The 22,149-nt window shown below is 39.6% G+C and overlaps 1 protein-coding gene and 1 non-coding gene across 2 annotated transcripts in view; one reads left to right on the forward strand and one right to left on the reverse strand.

Moving 5' to 3' along the window:
• Window positions 1-2,152: 2,152 nt before the first annotated feature.
• SLC25A33 (solute carrier family 25 member 33) overlaps window positions 2,153-22,149 on the reverse strand; it is a 32,750-nt gene continuing 12,753 nt past the window's right edge. Inside the window, exons 2-7 of the mRNA XM_045546201.1 lie at window positions 21,687-21,866; window positions 11,937-12,014; window positions 8,891-8,991; window positions 6,650-6,716; window positions 3,784-4,064; window positions 2,153-2,633 (exon numbers count right to left, since the gene is read on the reverse strand). Of these exons, the coding sequence (XP_045402157.1) occupies window positions 2,431-2,633; window positions 3,784-4,064; window positions 6,650-6,716; window positions 8,891-8,991; window positions 11,937-12,014; window positions 21,687-21,866 (910 nt within the window). The 3' untranslated portion in view covers window positions 2,153-2,430. The remainder of the gene's footprint in view (window positions 2,634-3,783; window positions 4,065-6,649; window positions 6,717-8,890; window positions 8,992-11,936; window positions 12,015-21,686; window positions 21,867-22,149) is intronic.
• LOC123636138 lies at window positions 21,146-21,252 on the forward strand. The gene has a single exon (XR_006734349.1). It is a non-coding gene; the product is annotated as a U6 spliceosomal RNA (small nuclear RNA).

Consider the following 22,149-nt stretch of genomic DNA (forward strand, 5'->3'; position numbering starts at 1 on the left):
GGGCAAATGTTATCTTTGTTCCTACCCCCAGTTCACCTGTCCCCACCTTAATCATGCACATTCACTGGCCGGGAAGGATGGGCTGGGAGAGTGAAAGAAACCCAGAAAAAACCCTTAAGGGTTGACTTGAGTATGGACTGGACTTCCTCTTTCTTGGAAGTGAGTATCCAAGCAAAGGCCTTTCCATTTGCAGTCTTGATGCTCTCACCAGCCATGAGCAGATGAACAACCAAGGCATAGCTTCCACCTGTAATCCTAGCAGTCTGTGAGGCCGAGGTGGGAGGATTGCTTGAGATAAAGAGTTTGAGACCAGCCTGAGAGTGAGGCTGAGAGTGAGACCCCATCTCTGCTAAAAATAGAAAAATTAGCTGGGTGTCGTGGTCATGGTGCACGCCTGTAGTCCCAGCTACTCCAGAGGCTGAGGAGAGGATTGCTTCAGCCCAGGAGTTGGAGGTTGCAGTGAGCTATGATGATGCCACTGCCCCTCTACCCAGGGTGACAGAGGGAGACTGATTCCAAAAAAAAAAATAAAATGTGGATGATGACAATATTTCCAAGATTGTCAGAATTAAATGAGAAGATACCTAACACTTTGCACAGTGCCTGACACATACTGGGTATGGAGTGAGGGTTTTAAAAGGTGTAATGTGTGTGCATGCATGTATATATATGATTACTTAAAAATAATGAAATCCAAATGACTAAGCTTGTGAAGAAGAGAAATAAATGATGGGATTTCTCCATTAACAGCTCAAACAGTGATATTTCCAATTTTCAAATCCAACAAGCCTCTTTAGCACTTCTTTCCTGCTTATTGTCTTCCCATTTTGGGTGCTCAAGTTTATTTCAATGCCCTGGTGCAGGAGAAGCAGAGAACTAAATTATACTAGGTCAACATCAAATTTATTCATTCAAGAATGTATCAGTGAAAATTAAACAACCAATTTTTAACCTTCATATTAGATAAAAATCTTGGGGGAAAATCCAGGCTTTAATATGGATATTAAAATAGGAGGATGTTGCTAAGTATCATCAAATACAAATACTAAAATAAGCATGTGAATATTAAAATGTCACTAGGGGGCACCATGAAAGAGTTAAAATGAGTTTCTGGAAATCGCTTTACTGTCATTCGTTTAAAAGCACTGAAGCTTGACTAAAGTCACGGATTGTGACTTAGAGGTAAGTTGTCGAAGCAAACTATACTAGACAGTAGAAGAATACCAGCTAACTTCCCTTATGACTATATAAAGATGAACAAAATTAAACTCAATTTAAATACAACTTGGAAATACCCTCCTCTTACCCCTGCCAGAGTTTCTGCAATTGGATCCGAAACTACAACACATCAGTAGTAGAACAATCTTTACTGATGTTCAGATTGAAAAATAGCCTTCATGTACTATACACTCAAATTCCAGGGAAAGCTAATGGAAGACTATTGCTTTTACCTGCTTTCTGTCTTATTACCATCTTTTTGTTCCGTTATTAAATTTTCTTTAAAAATGGGGGCATAAAATTCTGGTAATTTTATAACTTTGAACTAGGGTATTTAAACAATACCAGCACTTCCTGTCAGAATAAAAGCAAACTCTCCAAGGGGTGGGCAACAGTCCTGTGTTATGTTCCTTTTCTCCAAGAGCACAGATGTAAGAACAGGGTGAAAGACCTCACAGAGAACAGCTGTTCTTGGTCATACTCTGCATTCAAAGTGGAATTGGGAGGCTGTGCTGTAACACACTTACAAGGTACCTGGGCTTGACCTCCAGGAGCTAAAAAACTAATAAAAGCTCTTGCCTTTGGTTTAAATGAAGAAGAAGAGCATAACTTCAGGAAAATTTTTATAGTTTAAAATATTTAATGTCAGAAAGTTATACTTATTTTTTTCATCTCAGCAACCTGAAAGTTTGGATTATCAATCTGTATGAAGAACTGGAAACGTACAGAAGAGAGAAACAGCTAGTAAGTTTGTCCTGGTACACACAGTACCACCAAATGTGACACTTCTTCCCTGTCCAGCAGTCAGATTAGAAACAAGATGTATTTTGACTTTATCCTTCTCTGCATTTCTAGGGCATGTTTCACTGAAATACTTAAGTCCTTAGCCACAGTTTACAGTACAGTGAGCATAAAAGAGGACACAAACCAAATGTATACTTAAATTAAATAGCATGATTTAATTTAGTTGCTGCTTAATCCTGAATCCTCTTAAGTTAAAAAAAAAAGGTTATAATTAACTATTAACGTTAATGAATCGAAACCTTCCAGAAAGCACGAATCCAAAAGGAAATGTCCAACAGGTGATATGACCAGATATTTTATGGCCTTCCCTGTTTCAGTCTCAAACATTCTAAACATCAATGGAAAAAAATTCTCTTTTTTCTTGAGTTTTTCAGTTTTATTCTTCTAGAGCACAATTTTCTGTGCCTGTTACTGAGTATGATCTTCTAACAGGTACACAATTAACTCATAGGTAGACAACACAATGGCAGTATTTGGGATCTGCCGGATGAGCTGGGCAAAGAGTCCTCTGTAAAAAGCAAGGTAACCTTCTTCCCGGAACACCAGGCGCGCTGTCTGGATGAAAGACTTGTACTTGGTGCCCTCCTCACGGAGCCGTGTCCTTATGACTTCTGCAGAGAGAGAAATACCACTTTTACACTACAAATAAAATGGGGAAAGAATCCAAAGCACACAACTCTACAATTGTCAATGTCCAACTACGTCTGTTTGCCATCTTGGCTCTATTTGGACAAAATAGTCATATACCTAGACAGGCAAAGAAAAGTTCTTTTAGAACGTTTTCCAACTCTAGGAATTGGTCAATTAGGGATACACACATACACACACACACACACACACACACACACACACACACACGAAAGTATAAAATAACTTTTAAGGGGTTAAAAAAAAGCTTAGCTGAGTGGGACTTAATTTTAAAATAATTCATGGTTTTCTATCACTGAAGGTGTAATTTGTATTAAGTATGGCAATATCTTTGACAAATTATTTTCCTATACTAAATTTTCTCCTCCTCCTCCTCAAATCCTTTTCCACTCTGTCCAGCTTAACAGCCACCTCCTCTTCCCTTTTCAAGCCTTTGCCCTTCTCCCTGCCATAGGCATCCACAGCTGGACATTTGTCACTCTTGCCTGTCACACAGACCTCAGGCCCCAGAAGGCATCACCAACCTCTTCTCCATAGGCCCTTTGGGGCTAGCTTGGTGCCCCAGCACACAATGGGGACTCAATACTGTTACTGAGTTGATCGTGTGCATTTGTCATAGCTAACTGTGCAGGAGGCTGCTGAAAACAAAACCTATTTTTCATGGCATAATAAATTAAGCATTTTTTTTGAAGTAGGCCGGTAGGACGATAATTCTATAATTCTTTAAAAGTAAGCTTACCCAAAGTAGCCTTACTCAGCACCCCATTCAAAGTAGAAGCCATGTGTTTAAGTTTGGCTCCTACATAATTTTTTTAAATCAAAGAATTTTAAATAAAATCCAGATTTTTGGCTTCTTTAAAAATATAAGAAGTTCACCAATACAGGGCCTGCATTTCTGCACAGCAAGTTTTGGCCACAATCAGTTAGGGTTGAGTAAGGTTCCCACTACTCACATGACCCACGTCCATGCAGCGAAAGCCAGTTCCACTCGTACTCATTTACCCTGCCTGCAGGTATCTGTGTTTCAGTTTGTGCTACAGAGCTCTAGGTATACTGACAAAGGACAAATCTGACAACTGTTTTGCTGTTCTGGAAGAAAAAAGCAAAACATACCGTGTGGATAAGCAATACAGGAGGCACATCCCTTAGAAATAGCAGCAGCTGCCATGAGTCCAAAAAAATTTGTGGAATTTTTCTCAGTCCCATTCGCAGAAGAGGCTAATGGAGCTTCCTTCAGATATTTTTTTAAACTTTCATAAATAGCAAAACAGATTATAGTTTCTGAAATTCCAGCATAAGAGGCAGTTAATCCTCTATAGAAGCCACGGATGCCCTCCGTCTGGTAGACGTAACGAGCGCACTGGAGCGTGTTCATCTGCTTGGAGCCCCTCACCCTGCATGAAGGAAATCAATGGCAGGCTGTTAAAAGATACTTGAGTGAGCCCGACTAGTCACAAAAGACAGTGACAAAATATACAGAGAAATTATACAGTAGGAGAAATGTGTCGGCCACTGTGAGCCCAGGCCAACTAGCTGGACACCTGGCAGGCCCAAAGGAGAGCACAGGCATCTGTTATGGGAGTCACAAAAAGACGGTCACAGGCTTTGACCTAATTTGAGAAACAGCTATACCGAGGATGACGTTCCTCACAGAGGAACCATAACTCTACTACAATCAAAACAATCCAAATATCTAATAGGCGTAGATAAGTAAATTATAGTACATCTACTCGATTAAAATAGTCATGACAACAGTGAGATACAGGGAGTGCTTTCAGCAGAAAGGAGGACAAAATTATATGTGAACGATGATTATAATTATGATACAAATAGGAAAATACTGAAGGGAAATTCACCAGAATTCTGACAGGCTGGTAAGTACAGGGTGGTCTCTCTCACTGCTCTAGTCTCCAAACGGAGACTTCCTGTCTCACAGCTCCCCAGAACTAACCATGCTTTCATTCTGCACACGAAACGCCCTGCGCCCAAAGCACTCTTCACTTCGCGTCCACCTGGCTACTCAGATGCTAGGGTGGATGCTGCTGCCTCCGGAGGACCTCCCGACCTCTGCTCTCCTCACCCAGCCTGGACTGCATTTGGTGACCTCCAGAGTCTAGTAGCACCTCAGGCCCCTTATCCCACCAAACTATAATTCTTTTTATTTATTTTCTATACAGCTGTAGGCATCTAGAAGGCAGCAGCTAGGTCTTGTTCCCCGCTTTTTCCCCAGTGACTAGTGCAAGCAACAAATATTCATTGTTGAGAGACAAATATTAACAAAGCCCACCTGAACAAAGTTCTAAAATGTTCTGAGCATGATCGTTACTAGGTAGATTGAACAGTATGCATATAAAGGACCTCAGCTGATGGCCTCATTTATCTGTTGCTAAACAGAAGTGGTATTAGGACACTACGTGAACACTTAGAATTGGGAGTGATTTCCAAAGGCTTCCAGGAGAGGTGTTAGCACAACCAAGAAGGGGAAAAGGGATTCCTGGTGAGGGACAGCACACTCAGCGAGATGGAAGCATAAGAGTCTATGACATTTTTGGAAAATTTCAAAGGACCATTGAATGCTAAGCCAGGGAATTGGGATTCCACCCTGAGAGTAACTGAGATTCACTGAAGGATTCTGAGCAATCTGTTCAAATCAGACCTGATGCACTTCAGAAGGCTTTCTGGTAGGATGGGCTGGGGGAACCTGGAGTCAAAGGCCAATGCAGAGGCTACTAAGACAGGCCTTAACTACCCTTCCTGGGGCTTTCCCATCTCCTTTCTTTAGAGGAGGTGGAAGGTCAGACAGGACTAGCTGAAAGTTTCCAGTGCACACATTTCTAGGCAACATAGTAACACAGGAGATCTCTGATAGAATTCAGGCAGTTCCTTGAACTTGGACTGGGGGGGGGGGGGAAATGGTATCTTTGGCCCCACTCTCTAACAGAAATCAATATTACTTCAATTGTGAATGTAGGTAACAGGCCACAGTAGGATTAGCAGTACTTGTGATTTTTTTTTTGTTGGTTTTTTGTTGTTGTTTTTTTTTTTTGAGATAGTCTCACTCTGTTGCCCTGGGTAGAGTACAGTGGTATATAGCTCACTGCAACCTCAAACTCCTGGGCTCAAGCAATTCTCCTGCCTCAGCCTCCCAGAGTGCTAGGATTACAGGTATGAGCCACTGTGCCTGGCCGTACCTATGATTTTACACAAAGATATCACATTTGTCACAAACATCACAGGATACTTTATCATCATCACTTCTTTGAAAAATTACAGTAGTTACTGGACTGCTGCTAGATCTTGTTAGTGTGTTAAGAAGCATACAACCATATCAGAGCTAACTGTACTTTAAAAAGTCTTATTCTAAAAAGGGCCTGCAGGCTCTACCAGACTGCCAAAGGAATTCACAGCACAAAAAAAATGTTTACGAACCCCTGGCTGGCTATTCTATTCAGGAAGAGAGGAAAAAAAAAAAAAGAACACTGAGGGCGTAAGTATTTCTGAGGGTCTTAGAGACTAAAACCACCCTTCTAGGGGCTAAAGGCATTTACCGCCCTTAGTGGCACCTTCCCATTAATCTGGAGGAGAGTCTACAACACTTCAACTTGGGGGTGGGGCCTGCAAAGGGGTCTAAGAAGGAAGTCAGGACTACAGATCAGGGACCCTGCTGAGAGAACTTCCTGTCTTCCCTAGTTTGTTACCTGTTGGCCCTATCTCCCCACAATGCTTGCAATACAAACCTCAAAGCAAAAGGCATCTCTACATAGGCTTAGATTCAGAGAAAACAAGGAAGGGAATAGCTAAGGACTCTGTACAAGAGCTGTCCGGAAAGTATCCAGCCATTGTCAATATACTGAGAACACATTACATGGCTGGATACATTCTGGACAGCCCTTGAATATCTCATTCCATAGCTAGAATTGGGGGAAGACAAAAATCCCCAAGAATTCTTATATTAAGGAAAGAACAATTAATAACTTACTTCAGTTCTAGCTGCATCCTGGTTTTAACCATCCATATAGGATTCATTAAGGAATTTGTGATAAAAGCTGGAAGAAAAAAACCCAAAAATGTCATCATCACTACACATTCAATGCTTACTAAAGATGTCTATATCATATGATAAACTTTGAAATCAAGATTTCAATGGAGACCCGGCCCAGTGGCTCACGCATATAATCCTAGCATTCTGGGAAGCCGAGGTAGGAGGACTGCTTGAGCTCAGGAGTTCGAGGTCGGCCTGAGCAAGAGTGAGACCTCATCTCTACTAAAAATGGAAAATTTAGCCAGGTGTAGTGTAGTGCGCCTGTAGTCCCAGCTACTTGGGAAGCTGAGGCAGGAGGATCTCTTGAGCCCAGGAGTTTGAGGTTGCGGTGAGCTACCATGACGCCATTGCCCTCTACCAGGGTGACAGAGGGAGACTGTCTCCAAAAAAAAAGAAAAAAGAAAGAAAAGCCCAATGGATAAAACTGGTAGTAGGACACAGTTACATTTCTATACTGTAGATGGAAGCTTTAGTCTCCTAAAGTTTAACACCTATTGGTATTGTTGGGTGTAAAATAAATTTCTCTCAATTTTCTAGAGCCCTATGTAGTCTTTTCAACCTCTAGGTGGTGCTGTTGATATTTCTATTAATGTGGTTCCTAAGGTAAACAAGAAACTATCCTAAAACTCAATCTATAAGCTTCAGACGGAGAAATAACTTGTTTTTTAAAAGTTGATGATCTAATCCAAAATGTTATCTTATACCTAACTTGGAATGCAAGCAACTAAATCTCCATTTATCTGAATCTACACTTAGAACTTTTAAAACCTGATCATGTAAGGATATTGAATTTTTAAGACTATGTGCTTATAGGAACTACTTTTTCAGTAAGCCTTCCCCATCTTAACACTGCTAATCATTCCAGACCAATCAAAAAAAGAAACACCATGGTGTTAGTCTGAGACATGGTGCCTCTTCTCTAATACCTAATGCCCTCTACAGTGCTGAGTAAGCAGATTAATTACACAGTAGGAAGATACTAGCTTAAATAACTCCCTTGAGGTCTGCTTTATCTAGCAGGGTTCTTTTAACTCTGCAAAACTTACAAACTGATTGATAGCTTTAACTTATGGCTAACCTACTATTAGCCTATTAAACAAACCTCGACCTGTTTTAGAAGTCTGTGTTTCCTCCTTAGAGCAACTTGTTTTTCATTTTTAATTTTTTTTTTTAGAGACAAAGTCTCTCTCTGTTGTCCAGGCTGGAGTGCAGTGGCACAATCATAGCTCATTGCAACCTTGAACTCCCAGGCTCAAGTGATTCTCCTATCTCTCAGCCTCTTGAGTAGCTGGGACTATAGGTGTGAACCATCACGCCCAATCTAATTTTTTTTTTCTCACTATATTGCCCAGGCTGGTCTCAAACTCCTGGCCTCAAGTGATCCTCCTGCCTCAGCCTCCCAAAGTGCTGGGATTACAGGAGTGAGCCACTGTGGCTGGCCAGAGCTCCGTATTCAGTAGAAATGGCTTCCTTGTGTGAAGCAACTTTAACGTTATTTTCTATTCAGGGTCCAGAAATTATTACCTATAAATTCTCAGATGGGTTGCTAATACTTGTATTTGGAGTAACAAAGGCTGACAAAACTGGTGTGTACACCTTATAAGCTTATAATGCCTACTTAAGTTCTCTAAGATATTTAATACTTCCTGGAGAAAGTCCTGCTATGACTTTTCTGTAGTAAATGGAATGACTCCCTCAAGAGAATAGATGCTTCATGAGCTGTCACTGCCCTACTGAAAATCTCTACTACCAGCCCTGCACCTGCACTGGACAACCCAGTTGTTAGGGACAGATGTTCCGACTGCACACAGGGTGTGCTGGACACCGTGGGAGGTGCAAAGACAGCAGTTTTCTTTAATTTTAGAAAATAACTTAATGGGGAAACAGAAAGACATGAACAACTTATTAATATTCCTTTAAGAACATAACGCCTGTAGCATGCATAGAACATGTAAATTTTGAGGGAGAATAAAGTTTTAGTGGTCTAAGAAAATGAAATCAAGTTACAAATTGCTCTCAAACACTCATATTCTATCAGTTCTAACACAAAACTTTAGAAAAATAATTTTAGGTGCTAAGGAAGCCAGGGAGCTAATTTCTAATTCCTGGAAAAACTGAAAGGCAGAACACATGCTTCAGGAAAGTGAGAAACTATCTCCATTCATTAGGGTAACATACCTGCCAAGCCAGCTGAGAAAATATGCACAGTATTGCTATTAGGCACGAAAATGCCATTAAATTGCTCTTTGGCTTTGGAGTAACACGCAAAGTACACAGCCCTGTTAGAACAAAGAGAACATTATAAAGAAATCATTATGGTGCAATAAAATATGTGTGTCCCTTTGCAACATCTGAAAACTTTAGGAAAATAATACCAGAAACACGTTGACACATAACCGAAAGCTTGCCCACACCTGTGCTAAGACGAAAACCTGCTGCAGGAACTTTTAGGAAGCTCCTGCTTGCCCCTACAGGGATTACTCAGTGATGATAGAGGCGTTCAAAATAGTTGAGGAAAATGACATTTTGGTATTATTGGACAAAGTCCTTTTACATTCTTCATTCTAGATAAATGTTAATCCTTTAAGCACCAACATACATTGTAACTTTTAAAATTTACAATATTTCTAAATTATACCACACTTATTTTGCCTTACAACAAAATAAGAATGTCAAATATAATTTGAACTGTTTTTGGATGAGTCGGGATCACAGAGGAACAGTCATCATACAGTATTTTTCGTTCACAGCCTCCCCCCAGCACACACCCTCCTGGTCAGCCACATCCCCCACCCTCTGATCTTCCCTTGTCTGTTCCCTTTCCCCCCTTCTGTCTTCCCTCTTGCTGGGGATGGGCAGTAGGAGCTCCTTGGGATTTTTCCTGCTCTTTCACCAGCAATGCCAAGAAAAATACTTCTTTTTTCTATTGGCCAATCATAGAATATATTTTTCAACTTAGGATCTTAACTACTTATCGTTATTGTGTTATAAAATATAAGTCTTCCTTTTTTCCCGAAATCCCAACTGTTCTAAATGGGTGCTATAGCCAATAATCTACGTCGGATTAACAGGCTTACTGTGTTAGCACTGCCCACAAGCAGATATGGCTCTATTTACTACAGACAGACAGTACATTTACCATCTATTAATAATGCATACCCCATATTATCTCTCAGACTAGTACTTTCTATTTTTAAGTATATTATTATATACATTATCAAATTCTAAAGGAACAAAAGGGTTTAATAAAAAAGTCTGCATTTTTTTTTTTTTGAGACAGAGTCTTGCTCTGTTGCCCGGGCTAGAGTGAGTGCCGTGGCGTTAGCCTAGCTCACAGCAACCTCAAACTCCTGGGCTTAAGCGATCCTACTGCCTCAGCCTCCCGAGTAGCTGGGACTACAGGCATGCGCCACCATGCCTGGCTAATTTTTTCTATATATATTTTTAGTTGGCCAGATAATTTCTTTCTATTTTTAGTAGAGACAGGGTCTCACTCTTGCTCAGGCTGGTCTCGAACTCCTGACCTCGAGCGATTCACCCGCCTCAGCCTCCCAGAGTGCTAGGATTACAGGCGTGAGCCACCGCGCCCAGTCAAAATCTGCATTTTTGTAACATCCTCAGGTGATATGTGTTTAAACTGGAGCATAGATCTAGAAGAATTCTAAGTGCTTGATCTTCACCTTGTCTAAGACAATATTCTCATTTTTAAGATTTAATCATCTTTAAAATCTCTTTAAGTGCTACACAGAATAATGTAAGTGTCCTGCCCCTGACTCCTTGGAGGTCATTTCTAGAAGCAGTTTCTTATCTGCTTTCCAGAGATATGCTATTCTCTCTCTCTTTCACTTTCATACCCATACATAGTTATCCTCCCTCTACCAGCACTGTCTGTGAAGATGGAATGTTCTGAGTCTATGCTCTCTAATACAGTAGAGACTAGCTACATGTGGATATTGAGTACTTGAAACATGGCTAGTGAAACTGCGGAACTGAACCTTTAATTTTAATCAATTTAAAAACAGCTAGCGTACATACTGGGACAGTATAGGTCTATATATTCTAATAAGCCTTAAAGAGAATTAAGCCTTGCAAAAATATGAGGTTATCACTTTATAGAAAGTGAAGTTAAAAGCCTTTACAACTCTCTCAGATTTCTAAGTGCATGTGAATCATCTGGGGGTATTGTTTTTTTCTCTTTTTTTTTTTTTGAGACAGAGTCTCACTCTGTTGCCCGGGCTAGAGTGAGTGCCGTGGCGTCTGCCTAGCTCACAGCAACCTCAAACTCCTGGGCTTAAGCGATCCTACTGCCTCAGCCTCCCGAATAGCTGGGACTACAGGCATGCGCCACCATGCCCGGCTAATTTTTTCTGTATATATGTTAGTTGGCCAGATAATTTCTTTCTATTTTTAGTAGAGACGGGGTCTCGCTCTTGCTCAGGCTGGTCTCGAATTCCTGACCTTGAGTGATCCACCCGCCTCGGCCTCCCAGAGGGCTAGGATTACCACCTCTGCGCCCGGCCTGGGGGTATTGTTAAAATGCAGATTTTGATGCTGATCTGGGGTGTGCATTTCTAACAAGCTCCCCAGTGACAGCAATGCTGCTGACCACATGCCCTACCCAGAGTAGCACACTTACTTAGAGTAGATTACAGGTAAAAATAGATTAATTTTCATACTTAAGAATACAATAAGGCTGGGTGCAGTGGCTCACGCCTGTAATCCTAGCATTCTGGGAGGCCGAGGCGGGTGGATCGCTCAAGGTCAGGAGTTCAAGACCAGCCTGAGCAAGAGTGAGACTCCGTCTCTACTAAAAAAGATAGAAAGAAATTATCTGGCCAACTAAAAATATATATAGAAAAAATTAGCCGGGCATGGTGGCGCATGCCTGAAGTCCCAGCTATTCGGGAGGCTGAGGCAGTAGGATCGCTTAAGCCCGGGAGTTTGAGGTTGCTGTGAGCTAGGCTGACGCCACAGCACTCACTCTAGCCCGGGCAACAAAGTGAGACTCTGTCTCAAAAAAAAAAAAAAAAGAATACAATAACTAGAATCTCCTCACACTAAAAGACACACCTACACTATTCCCTATATCACCTATATCAGATATATTTAGGCAAATCCAACACAGAAAAAGAAAATGGTCATTTAGCAGTATCAGCCTTTGGTAAGAAAGGACCTAGCACTATATATTGCTGGTACTGAGCAAGCTGAAAAGTTTAATGCTTACCTTGATGGTGCAACTCCAACCAAATTTGGACCCAAGCCTCTAAAAAGTGACTTTGGTCCCTCCTTCTCCAAGATTGACCTGAATAACAAGAGAAGATATACCTTTAAAACCCCTCTGGCAAGGCTTACGCAAAATGAGGAGGAGTTAACCTTCACATTAATTCCTTGAGAGAATAAAGTATTTAAGAGACCCAAAACTTTTATCTGATTCTATTACAATACAGAATCAGAACACTGTAGAATACTTTAATAAAATACAGTGAAAAAACAAGCTTCAAAAGCATCAGATGTTTTCAAGAAGCCTTTTCCCTTGTTCCCATAGGAGGAAGAGGTTCAGGGTTTCTACCACACACCAAAATCCTATTAAGGTAGAATAAGTACCTGGCAAAGGGTTTGATACAGGGAATAATGTCCTCATAATAACAAAACTCACTGAGAAAACAGGTTCAGAGATAGCTTTCGATGGTATTTCTTTTAGACTTACTTCTTATTTATAACAATCCTATGTGCTAGACCTTTACCTATTATAGAACCCTCTACAGAGATATAGGGAACAGAAAAACCTAATTATTTTCACAGGCAGGATGTAGGTTATTTAAAACCAAAGCCTAGTATTTCAAGTCCAAAGATAATATTGTGACTGCTTTTTTTCAATTTTTTGTGGTAACATATACATACTATAAAATTTACCATCTTAACCATTTTTAAGCACACAGTTCAGCGGCATCAAGTACACCCACACTGTTGTGCAATAATCACTACCAACCACCTTCAGAACTTTTTCATGCTCTCAAACTAAACCTTGGCATCCATTAAACACTAATTCCTAGTCCTCCCTCCTAAGCCCCTGGCAGCCACCATTCTATTCTCTGTCTCTATGAATTCTTATCAGTGGAATCATACAATATTCATCCCCTCATGGCTAGCTTATTTCACTTAGTCTTCATGTTGTAGCATGTGTCAGAATTTCCTTCTTTTTAAGGCTGAATACTATTCCATTGTGGTATGTAACACATTTTATTTCTCCATTCATCTAGTACTTCTCTCAAAGGTCACAGAGCAAATAAAAATAGTATTCATTCATCCATCAATGGACACTTGGGTTGCTTCCACCTTTTGGCTATCGTAACTAACACTGCTATGAACATGGGTATACAGATATATATTTGAGTCCCTGCTTTCAATTCTCTTGTGTACATACCAAGTGAAATTGCTGGATCACATGGTGATTCTATGTTTAATTTTCTGAGGAACGACCATACTATTTTCCACAGTGGCTACACCATCTATTACATTCCTACGAGCAATGCACAAGGGTTCCAATGTCTCCATAACCTCACCAAAATGCCTTTCACAAAAAATGTATTTTTGACTAAAAGCAACTCAGAAAATCCTAAAAGGATTCTATGGACCATTCTTAGAGGCATTTTTCCACTGCAACACAGTGATACTTCAAGTTGGTTTCAATGGCTCAATTTTCATGGCATCCAATACAATTTACATTGTTATATTACGGTCTTCTCTAATTTAATCTCCTTATTGAGGATTTTTCTGTACTTGGTAACTAGTACCTTCGATTTGACAGTATTCTAAGTAAGCTGATCTAGCTAACAATCACATCCTAGTCAAAAATTTATAAAATGTTTTACCATGACACACTGAAGGTATAAGAAAAAGGTATCTTTGACTTTACCGAAAAGATGTTCCTATAAAGCTAATAGTAAAATGAATACTGCCAATTCTATTTCTACCACTTCTACTTTTCCAGTGGAGAAAGTTTCCAAAGCCAAGCTGAAATTTTTGGTGCAACAGAGGTCAAACTGACGTTTTGGTCCATGGCATGTTGGATAATGTTAAAGTTTTGTCTGTTCATAACTTTCTCTCCCACTCTTCCCTTCCTGAGATCACTATATAACTTTTCATGCTCTAGTTGTTGTCTACCAGTGAGATGTCTTAAAAAAGAAAAACAATTTGGACTCTTAGCTTCTATTCTCCTAATTTTTGGATGTTTATAAAATATTTCAATTGCTTGAAATAAAGAATTTTTGTACCTTTAAGAGCTTTCCTGCTGGGCACGGTGGCTCACACCTGTAATCCTAGCACTTTGGGAGGCCAGAGGTGTCAGGACTGCCTGAGGTCAGGAGTCCAAGACCAGCCTAAGCAAGAGTGAGACCCCCATCTCTACCAAAAATAGAAAAAATTAGCCAGATGTGGTGGTGCACACCTGTGATCCCAGCTACTCAGGAGGCTGAGGCAGGAGGATCACTTGAGCCCCGGAGTTTGAGGTTGCAACAAGCTATGATCACACCACTGCACTCTAGTTTGGGTGACAGAGCAAGACCCTGTCTTGGAGGGGAAAAAAAAAAACCCACAGCGGAAAAAAAGAGCTTTCCTAAAAAGCAGTAGGCTAGCAATTAGAAAAGAAAAAGATAGGAAAGAAAAAAGATTTATCTCTATGCTCACACAGCATGGTCTTATATTGAAATACTAAGGAATCTACTAAAAAACTTACTCCTTTCCTTATTGGCAGGTATAAACGAAGTCCCTTTTAAGTGATCCCAAGACACATTCTTGTTTATGTGGCCCAGACTAATCCCTCTGGCCACCCTGACTGTCACATGAAGATACTTTGCTTTGCTACATCTATAGCAAATCTCACTACAAACACAACAGACATTTCATTTCTTTCTTTTCTCCATTACATCTGGGGAAGGTCAATGCAATGGGTTTAAAATAAGACCTAGACATACAACAGAACATTAGTCAGCAGTGAAAAGGAAGGAAGTACTGATATGTGCTACAGCAAGGGTGACCCTTAAAACATTAGGCTAAGTGAAAGAAGCCAGAAACAAAAACCTACATATAGTATGAAGTGTCCAGAAGAGACAAATGGATAATGACAGAAAGTAGATTGGTGATTGGCTGCCTTGGGCTGGGGGTTGGGGCGGGGGATGGGAGTGACTGCAAATGGGTAAGAGGTTTCTTTTAGTAGGGATGAAAATTTTCTAAAATTATTAATAAAATGTGGTGATGGCTGTACAAAACCCTGGAAGATACTATTAATATAAACAGTCGAACTATATGTTTTAAATGGGTGGACTGTATGGTATATAATTTATATCACAATAAAACTGTTTTAAAAAATAAAAATAGACGAGGAAAGAGAAAAGAGACTCACTGAAAAAGATCTAGAGAGGAAGAGAGGCACTGGTAGGAACACTGCTTGAAAACAAAATTTAGTTCTTATGATAAATCAATCACAATGAACAATTGATAAAACTGGACTGTAGCCTAGTTAAAAAGTAGCATATCAATACAAATTTTCTTGAATCTGAAAACTGTACTGTGGTTTTAACAGACTACCTTTATTCTCAGAAACTACACGCTGGAGAGAATTAAAAGTACAGGGTATGATGAGGCATGTAACCCACTTTCAAACGGTGTAGAAACAATCTGTATGAATACAGAGCAAAAAGGAAAAAACAAATATGGCAAAATGCTAAAAATTGCTGAATCTAGAAAAAGGTATAAACAAGTTATTTATGCCATCCCTGTCCTTTTTCTGTACGTTTGGAATTATTTCAAAACAAAAAGTTCTTTTAAAAAAAGCTTGCCAGAAGCCATAAAAATACTGAGCTCATGATAATAGCCAATAAAGTCATAAACAAGGTTAGGGTAAACACAATTCTTGAGTTTCTATAAATATAACACTTCAAAATGAAATTCATGGAGTTTTAGTGAATATTTACACTGGCCAAAAATAGGTCATTTGGCCCATAATAGAGACATGAGAATTTATTTTCAAATTAAAATACTTTACTTTTACTATCTTACTATCTCAAATCAGTATTGTTTTTAAAAGGCCGAGCTCTCTGAACAAAATCTCTCAAATGACACCATGAAGTGACCTCCACCTTACAATATAGTACTTAATAAGGATTTTCAAATGCTAAGTATGTTAAAAAATTGTTTAAAGTTTAGATTTTCTCTGCGGTCCCCATTAATGTACACTGGGCAGCTCCAGGAGTCATTTAAACACAATTATGAGAATCTCTGGCTCCAGGAAGCACAAAAGCCTCTCATCCATAATGCAGCAGGGAACTTGTGTCCTCCAGTGACTCAGGCCTTTTAAGAAAGATGGTCTCCATGGTTACGCATATTGACAGTTGGCAAAAAATCAAACCTGTTACATAATCCAAACTTCTAACCTATCTGGATGTTTACAAAACTCTTCTGGAACAGTCAAGTTCCTAATATAAATGGTACATTTTAGCTTCAAAATAAAGCATGTACGGATCCAGACCCATTTTCCCACAAATGAAAGTCACAAACTCATTTAGGAAAGAAATGCAAAAAAAAAAATGAGAGTCTTGTTTGGTGCATTTCATTCTCTTCACTAGTTTTGGATCATAACATGCATACCATAGACTAATCCAAGTCAAATGTCTCATCGGAACATGTCAGTTTTCAACAGATAGGTACTAGCTCACTAATACATTACTTTTCAGATTAAAAGGGTACTTGAAAAAAACAAAAATAAGGCACCCTTGGAAGTTTAAAGAATAAGAGCTCTGCTGAAAAAAAACCAAGCATCATTTGGAAGGGGTTGTTGCAAATAAAGAAAAATAAATAAATAACAAAAAAAAAAATAAAAAAAAATCAAGCCAGAAGATTTTTTTTTTTGAAAAAAAAAAGATACCTGAAAAAAATAGATATACTATTACTGTGGTCAATTTAATAGTAAGAACCTGATCTGTTAACATCTTGCCTTTTTTCTTTTCAAGTAACTATAAGCAAAAAAAAAAAAAAAAAAAAAGTTATCGGTTCTCCTGTGGAGAATATTTTTTCTCTAACAGGTTACACTGATAAGACACTAGCAAACCATGATTTACATTTTGAAAAATAAACTTCCTATATAAATAAATTCTGTTGTCTGATGAATCTTTTAAAGTAGGACTCTCTGAAAGAGTAGGACTCATAATAAGCAATTTAAAAGGAATGGCCACGTTATTCAGATTCGTTTTTCTTTTTTTAATAAAAACCAGGATGGGATTTGTGGCATAGGGAAAGGCCTGCACCTTTGTCCTTGTTTTATCACTCACTAGATAAAGATCTTCTCTGTAAACCATGGTCACTGCCCTTAGCTTAAGGGTGGTTAACAGAAGAAACGGAAAGCTAAACAATAATCCAGGTGAGAGTGGAGGGTGAAAAGAAGTCATCCTCAGTTAAATCACCCAAAAGACAATGCTTTTTGTGTTGGTTTATTGTTTTTATGAAAGTATTGAGTTACAGACTGCTTTTAGAACTTATTAACAGGAAAAGACACACATTTCCCCAGAAGAGGGAGTGTGCTTTCTTCAGAAGAGAATTATGTAATATGATATTCCCCTTTTTGCCTTGACCACATAGAAACTCAGTTAAAAATCTTATCTTTATTTATTTTCTTTTCTATACCTTTTTGTTAGCACAAAAATCTTATCTTTAAAAAAACACAGAAGGTACAGAGCATAATGACAGCAGCTAATATTTACACAGTGCATATATGTGTGTGTTGGGGGGAGCGTTGTTAAGCCCTTTATAGGCAGTATCTTACTGATGTGCCAAAATGCATTCATTCATTCAATTTATACTGAATGCTTACTATGTGACAGGCAACATTCTAGGTGCTTGGGACTATTTCAGTAATTAAAGCAAACCAAAGTCACTACCTCCAAGGAATTTCCATGGGGCAGGGTGAGGAGAGAGAAAAGAAAAAATACAAATAAGTAAATTACATTGTATGCTGGATGGAGGTAAGTGCTGTGCTGCAGATAAAAATAAAGCAGAAAGGAGAGGTGGGGTGGGGTGGGAGGGTTCAGTTTTAAATAGCATGGTCACGCAAGGCCTTCCTGCAAAGGTAACAGTTGGGAGCAAGTCACGCAAATGACGTCTACTACAAAGATTCTGCAGGGGAAAATGTCCCTGCCCTTTTAAAGGGAACAACAAGGTGGCATGCATAAAGCTGGAGGAGCAAGGGGAGAAACAGGAGATGAAGTCAGAGAAGTAATGGGAGGGACGAAAATTGTTAGAGACCAGTAGGCCACAGGGACAGCTGTAGCTTTTACCAGGAGGGAGATCAGCCACAGAGGGATCCCAGCACAGGGTTCTCTGGCTGCTCTCTCAAGAACAGACTGAGGATGGAGTACAGCAAGGTCTTAGGACAGAGCAGCCAGGAAAGTAATGCACTAATACAGGTGACATATGGCTTTCAGCAGGATTGCAGTGGAGGAAGTAGTGAAAAGGGATTAGGTTCTGTACATATATTTTGAAGATAGAGGTGATAGGACTTGCTGGGGGTTGAGAAAAATAAGATCCAAGGATGGCTCTGAGGCTTTAGATCTGTATAGCTGAAAGAATGGAGCTCCTTTTCATGGAGACAGGCAAGTCTCTGGGAGCAGCAGGTTCTAGGGAGTTTGGTTTTGTGCATGTTATGCTTTGGATGACCAGTAAACATCAGAACTGTCAAACAGATAGCTAGATGGAGCACGTGAGGATCAGAGGAGAAACGCTGCCAGCTCACAGATGGTATTAACAGCCATGAGACTAAGTGCACTTCTGAGAGAGTGGCCGCAGCTAGAGGAGTGGGCCAGAGTCTGAGCTCTGGGACTCTCCAATGGCAGGAGGCTGTAAGGCTGTAGGCACAGCAGAGGAAACAGAAGCAGCAGCCGGGGGCTAGGAGGACGTGGTCCTAGAAGTCTCTGAGCCAGTAACTACTGCTGTCTCCACGTGAAAGCAGCGGAGGCTCAGCTTCTTTTCTAGGGCTTATTCATGGTTGTTTCTTACTTTACTCTTAGTGGATTCAAATCTTTCTTAAAGGCCGGGCGCGGTGGCTCACGCCTGTAATCCTAGCACTCTGGGAGGCCGAGGCGGGTGGATCGCTCGAGGTCAGGAGTTCAAGACCAGCCTCAGCAAGAGCGAGACCCCGTCTCTACTAAAAATAAAAAAAAGAAATTATCTGGCCAACTAAAATAAATATATAGAAAAAAATTAGCCGGGCATGGTGGCACATGCCTGTAGTCCCAGCTACTCGGGAGGCTGAGGCAGTAGGATCGCTTAAGCCCAAGAGTTTGAGGTTGCTGTGAGCTAGGCTGACGCCACGGCACTCACTCTAGCCCGGGCAACAGAGCGAGACTCTGTCTCAAAAAAAAAAAAAAAAAAAAAAAAGACAAATCTTTCTTAAAAATAAGGTGGATGTACATTAAACATCACTTTGGGTATGTCATTTAACCTCAAATCTGCATGTCCTCTCTGTAAGTAAGAGGTAATATCATGTCTGAGTGCTAATCTCCTAAGATTGCTGTGAAAAATCCATAACATAATACTATATAAAAGTAGTCTTTTATACTTAAGAACTATTAAATATCAGCTAAGTTGTGCCAGAGAACCTTGAAAATATATGTATCAAGCCAACAAAATAAAGTTTAACTAAATAAAAGAGCTCTAGGGTGAAAAATGCCAACTTACAAATGCTTTTCTAACAAAACATTATAACAAATTTTACTTAATTCCATTGTTCCAATTCTATATTTTGATGTTAATATAGTGTAAGTCATCTAAAAAGTATTCACATGTAAGTGATGTCTCAGTATTTTGTAGCTGTGGCTGTATTAACCAATGGATGCCGTGGGTGCTGAGTGAACATAGTTTTTCGTTTTTGCAGTGTGGATTTTGTTTCTATATTTTAAAAGACGGGGTAGCTTTTACCCTTTGGTTTACATTTTATAAACAACTGCCCTAATGGTGGTAGATATAAACATATACACATACACAGACGGGGGGAGTTTACTGGAAATACGAGAAACATAAGATACCAGAGATATTGAACATACAGGTTTGAGTATACCTAATCTGAAAACCCAAAAGCCGAAATGCTCCAGATTGGAAACTTTTTGAGGGCTGACATGATGCTCATTGGAGCATTTTGGATTTCCGAAGTAGGGCTGAACCCATATGTATAAAGCAAATCTTCCAAAATCTGAAACCACGCATTTCAGATAAGGGGTGCTCTACCTGTACATCCCATAAAATCTAAAATAGAGAGATGGTCTCATTTTCCTTACAGGTTTGGCCCTGTTTATACCGACAATGCTAGGTAACAATTTCCCAATTACAGTAAATCCAAATTCACTAGTCATGAGTTATTTGGCAAGCACGTAAGAGGAAGTTCATTTTGAATGTCAGTGAAGTGGACAAATTACTTCTCAGTTTCATCATGTCCAAAGCACCGCATGTTCCTTGGAAGAAGGGAGTCACCTGAAACACTGGTGCTGCCTAAGTGTGTGAAAAGGCAAAGCAGGAAGGGAGTGTTTTCACCGCCATGTCCTGTTGAGGACCATGGGCTTGGATCTGTCCTGAGATCAAAGTTCTCCTCCACATCTCTGCGCTTCTGTGTTTCCTATGCCTATCCCTAATCTTCCAGCCTTTTGTGTTTCCACTCCCCTTCTCAGTGTTTAGTTTACAAAAACGATTCTCCTGGAATCTTGGATGCTGACCTCACCATTCCCTAGCTGGGTTTCTGATTCTCTCACCTGGGACCTTGTCCTCAGCAGCTGGTCTTGCTGTCCAGTTCTGCTCAATAAGCTCAGACGCACCCGCATACACATTTGGCATCGCTGCCTGAGTGGCTTACAGGCAGGTTTTACAAACAAAACATATCTAAAAATAAACTTATCCTACCTTATCTAAATTGTGACTAAAAGTGCTAAGCGCTGTGGTTTTTAAGACAGAGCATTTCCATTTTATTGCTTCTTTTTCTAACATTTCCCAACTAAATCTCTATACTGACTAATCGCAATGTCTTTCTGAAAATTCTTTCCCAAGGATAAGTTTCAGAGATCTGAATATCATGCTCGGTTAAATTCAACTATTATTTATTGAGTATCTCTTTTAAAGTACAAGGCCCTAAGCCAAAAATCAGATATTGTCAAGTGCTGTTCTGAATTTCTGATTTTGCTTTAAGCATAGAGACTGATAAGCCAAAATCAACTCATGAATATTTAGCTGCTTTGTGAGCGAACAAGATTATTTTTCCTGCAGTAAAAATAAGAAAATGGGCAGGTAGCCTAGGTATAAAACAAAAATTTTAAAACCCATTTTCATTAAATATATTGCAACTTTTCTATAAATTTAAAATTATTTCCAAAAAGTAAAAAACAAAAACATTTTGTTTCTGTGCTTGCTTCGGCAGCACATATACTAAAATTGGAACGATACAGAGAAGATTAGCACAGCCCCTGCGCAAGGATGACACGCAAATTCGTGAAGTGTTCCATATAAAAATTAAAAAGTAAATTAAAATTATTTAAAATTAAAAAAGAACATTTTGTTTCCATGTTAATTCCTCTTAAATATTAATATTCGCAACCCTTCTCTTGTGCAATTTTTAAAATTTTACTCTACCACCTCTTATCATGTTAACCCTCAAAAGATTTGAGCAAGAGTGACAATTTGATGCAACAATTTGCACAGGGATTTTCAGTTTGCTTTGTTAGTGTACTCTAACTGTCCCTGGATGATGATCACATGCACACCAGGACCCCTGCTGCCAAGGGAGCAAGGTCAGAGTTCAAAGATATTGGTAAAGAAACCTAATTTTTAAGTTTGGACCAAGACTATGCAAACAGAACATCCCATCTGATGAGCTTGATGGACATTCTGTTTTGACAGTGGAGGCAGACAGGAGGAGAGGGGACTATATGGGGACGGAACTTACTTCAGAACCTGAAAGAGTCCAGGTGTCACAGATGTTGGTCTCACCATTCCAGCTCCACTAATGGTCCCCAGATGAACCTGAGGATAATAGACTGTCCGGAGAGCTAACTTCGAAGACTGCAACCTCGTCTTAATGACTTCTAGTGGACAAGTGAAAATAGCACCAACTGTGCCCCCACACCTGTAAGAAAGGAAATCACAGCAGGATCAGAAAAGCGTTGCTATTCTCTACACAAACGGAATGTGAAGTTTAATTTTTCTTTCTTTGATATTACATCACAAAAGAGGTTAAAAAAAATTAGTTGAAATCCCATAGCTAAAGAGGTAACTATTATTACCATGTTAGCACATCCTTTGAGGCTTTACATTACTGGCTTTTTAACTTCCCCCCTCCCATCCAGATGTTGTGAGTACCCTGCTATGTCAGTATGTATATAATACCTACATCATCATCTGTAATGGTT

The sequence above is a fragment of the Lemur catta genome, chromosome 3 (genome assembly GCF_020740605.2).
Source record: "Lemur catta isolate mLemCat1 chromosome 3, mLemCat1.pri, whole genome shotgun sequence".
Classification (NCBI taxonomy): domain Eukaryota; kingdom Metazoa; phylum Chordata; class Mammalia; order Primates; family Lemuridae; genus Lemur; species Lemur catta.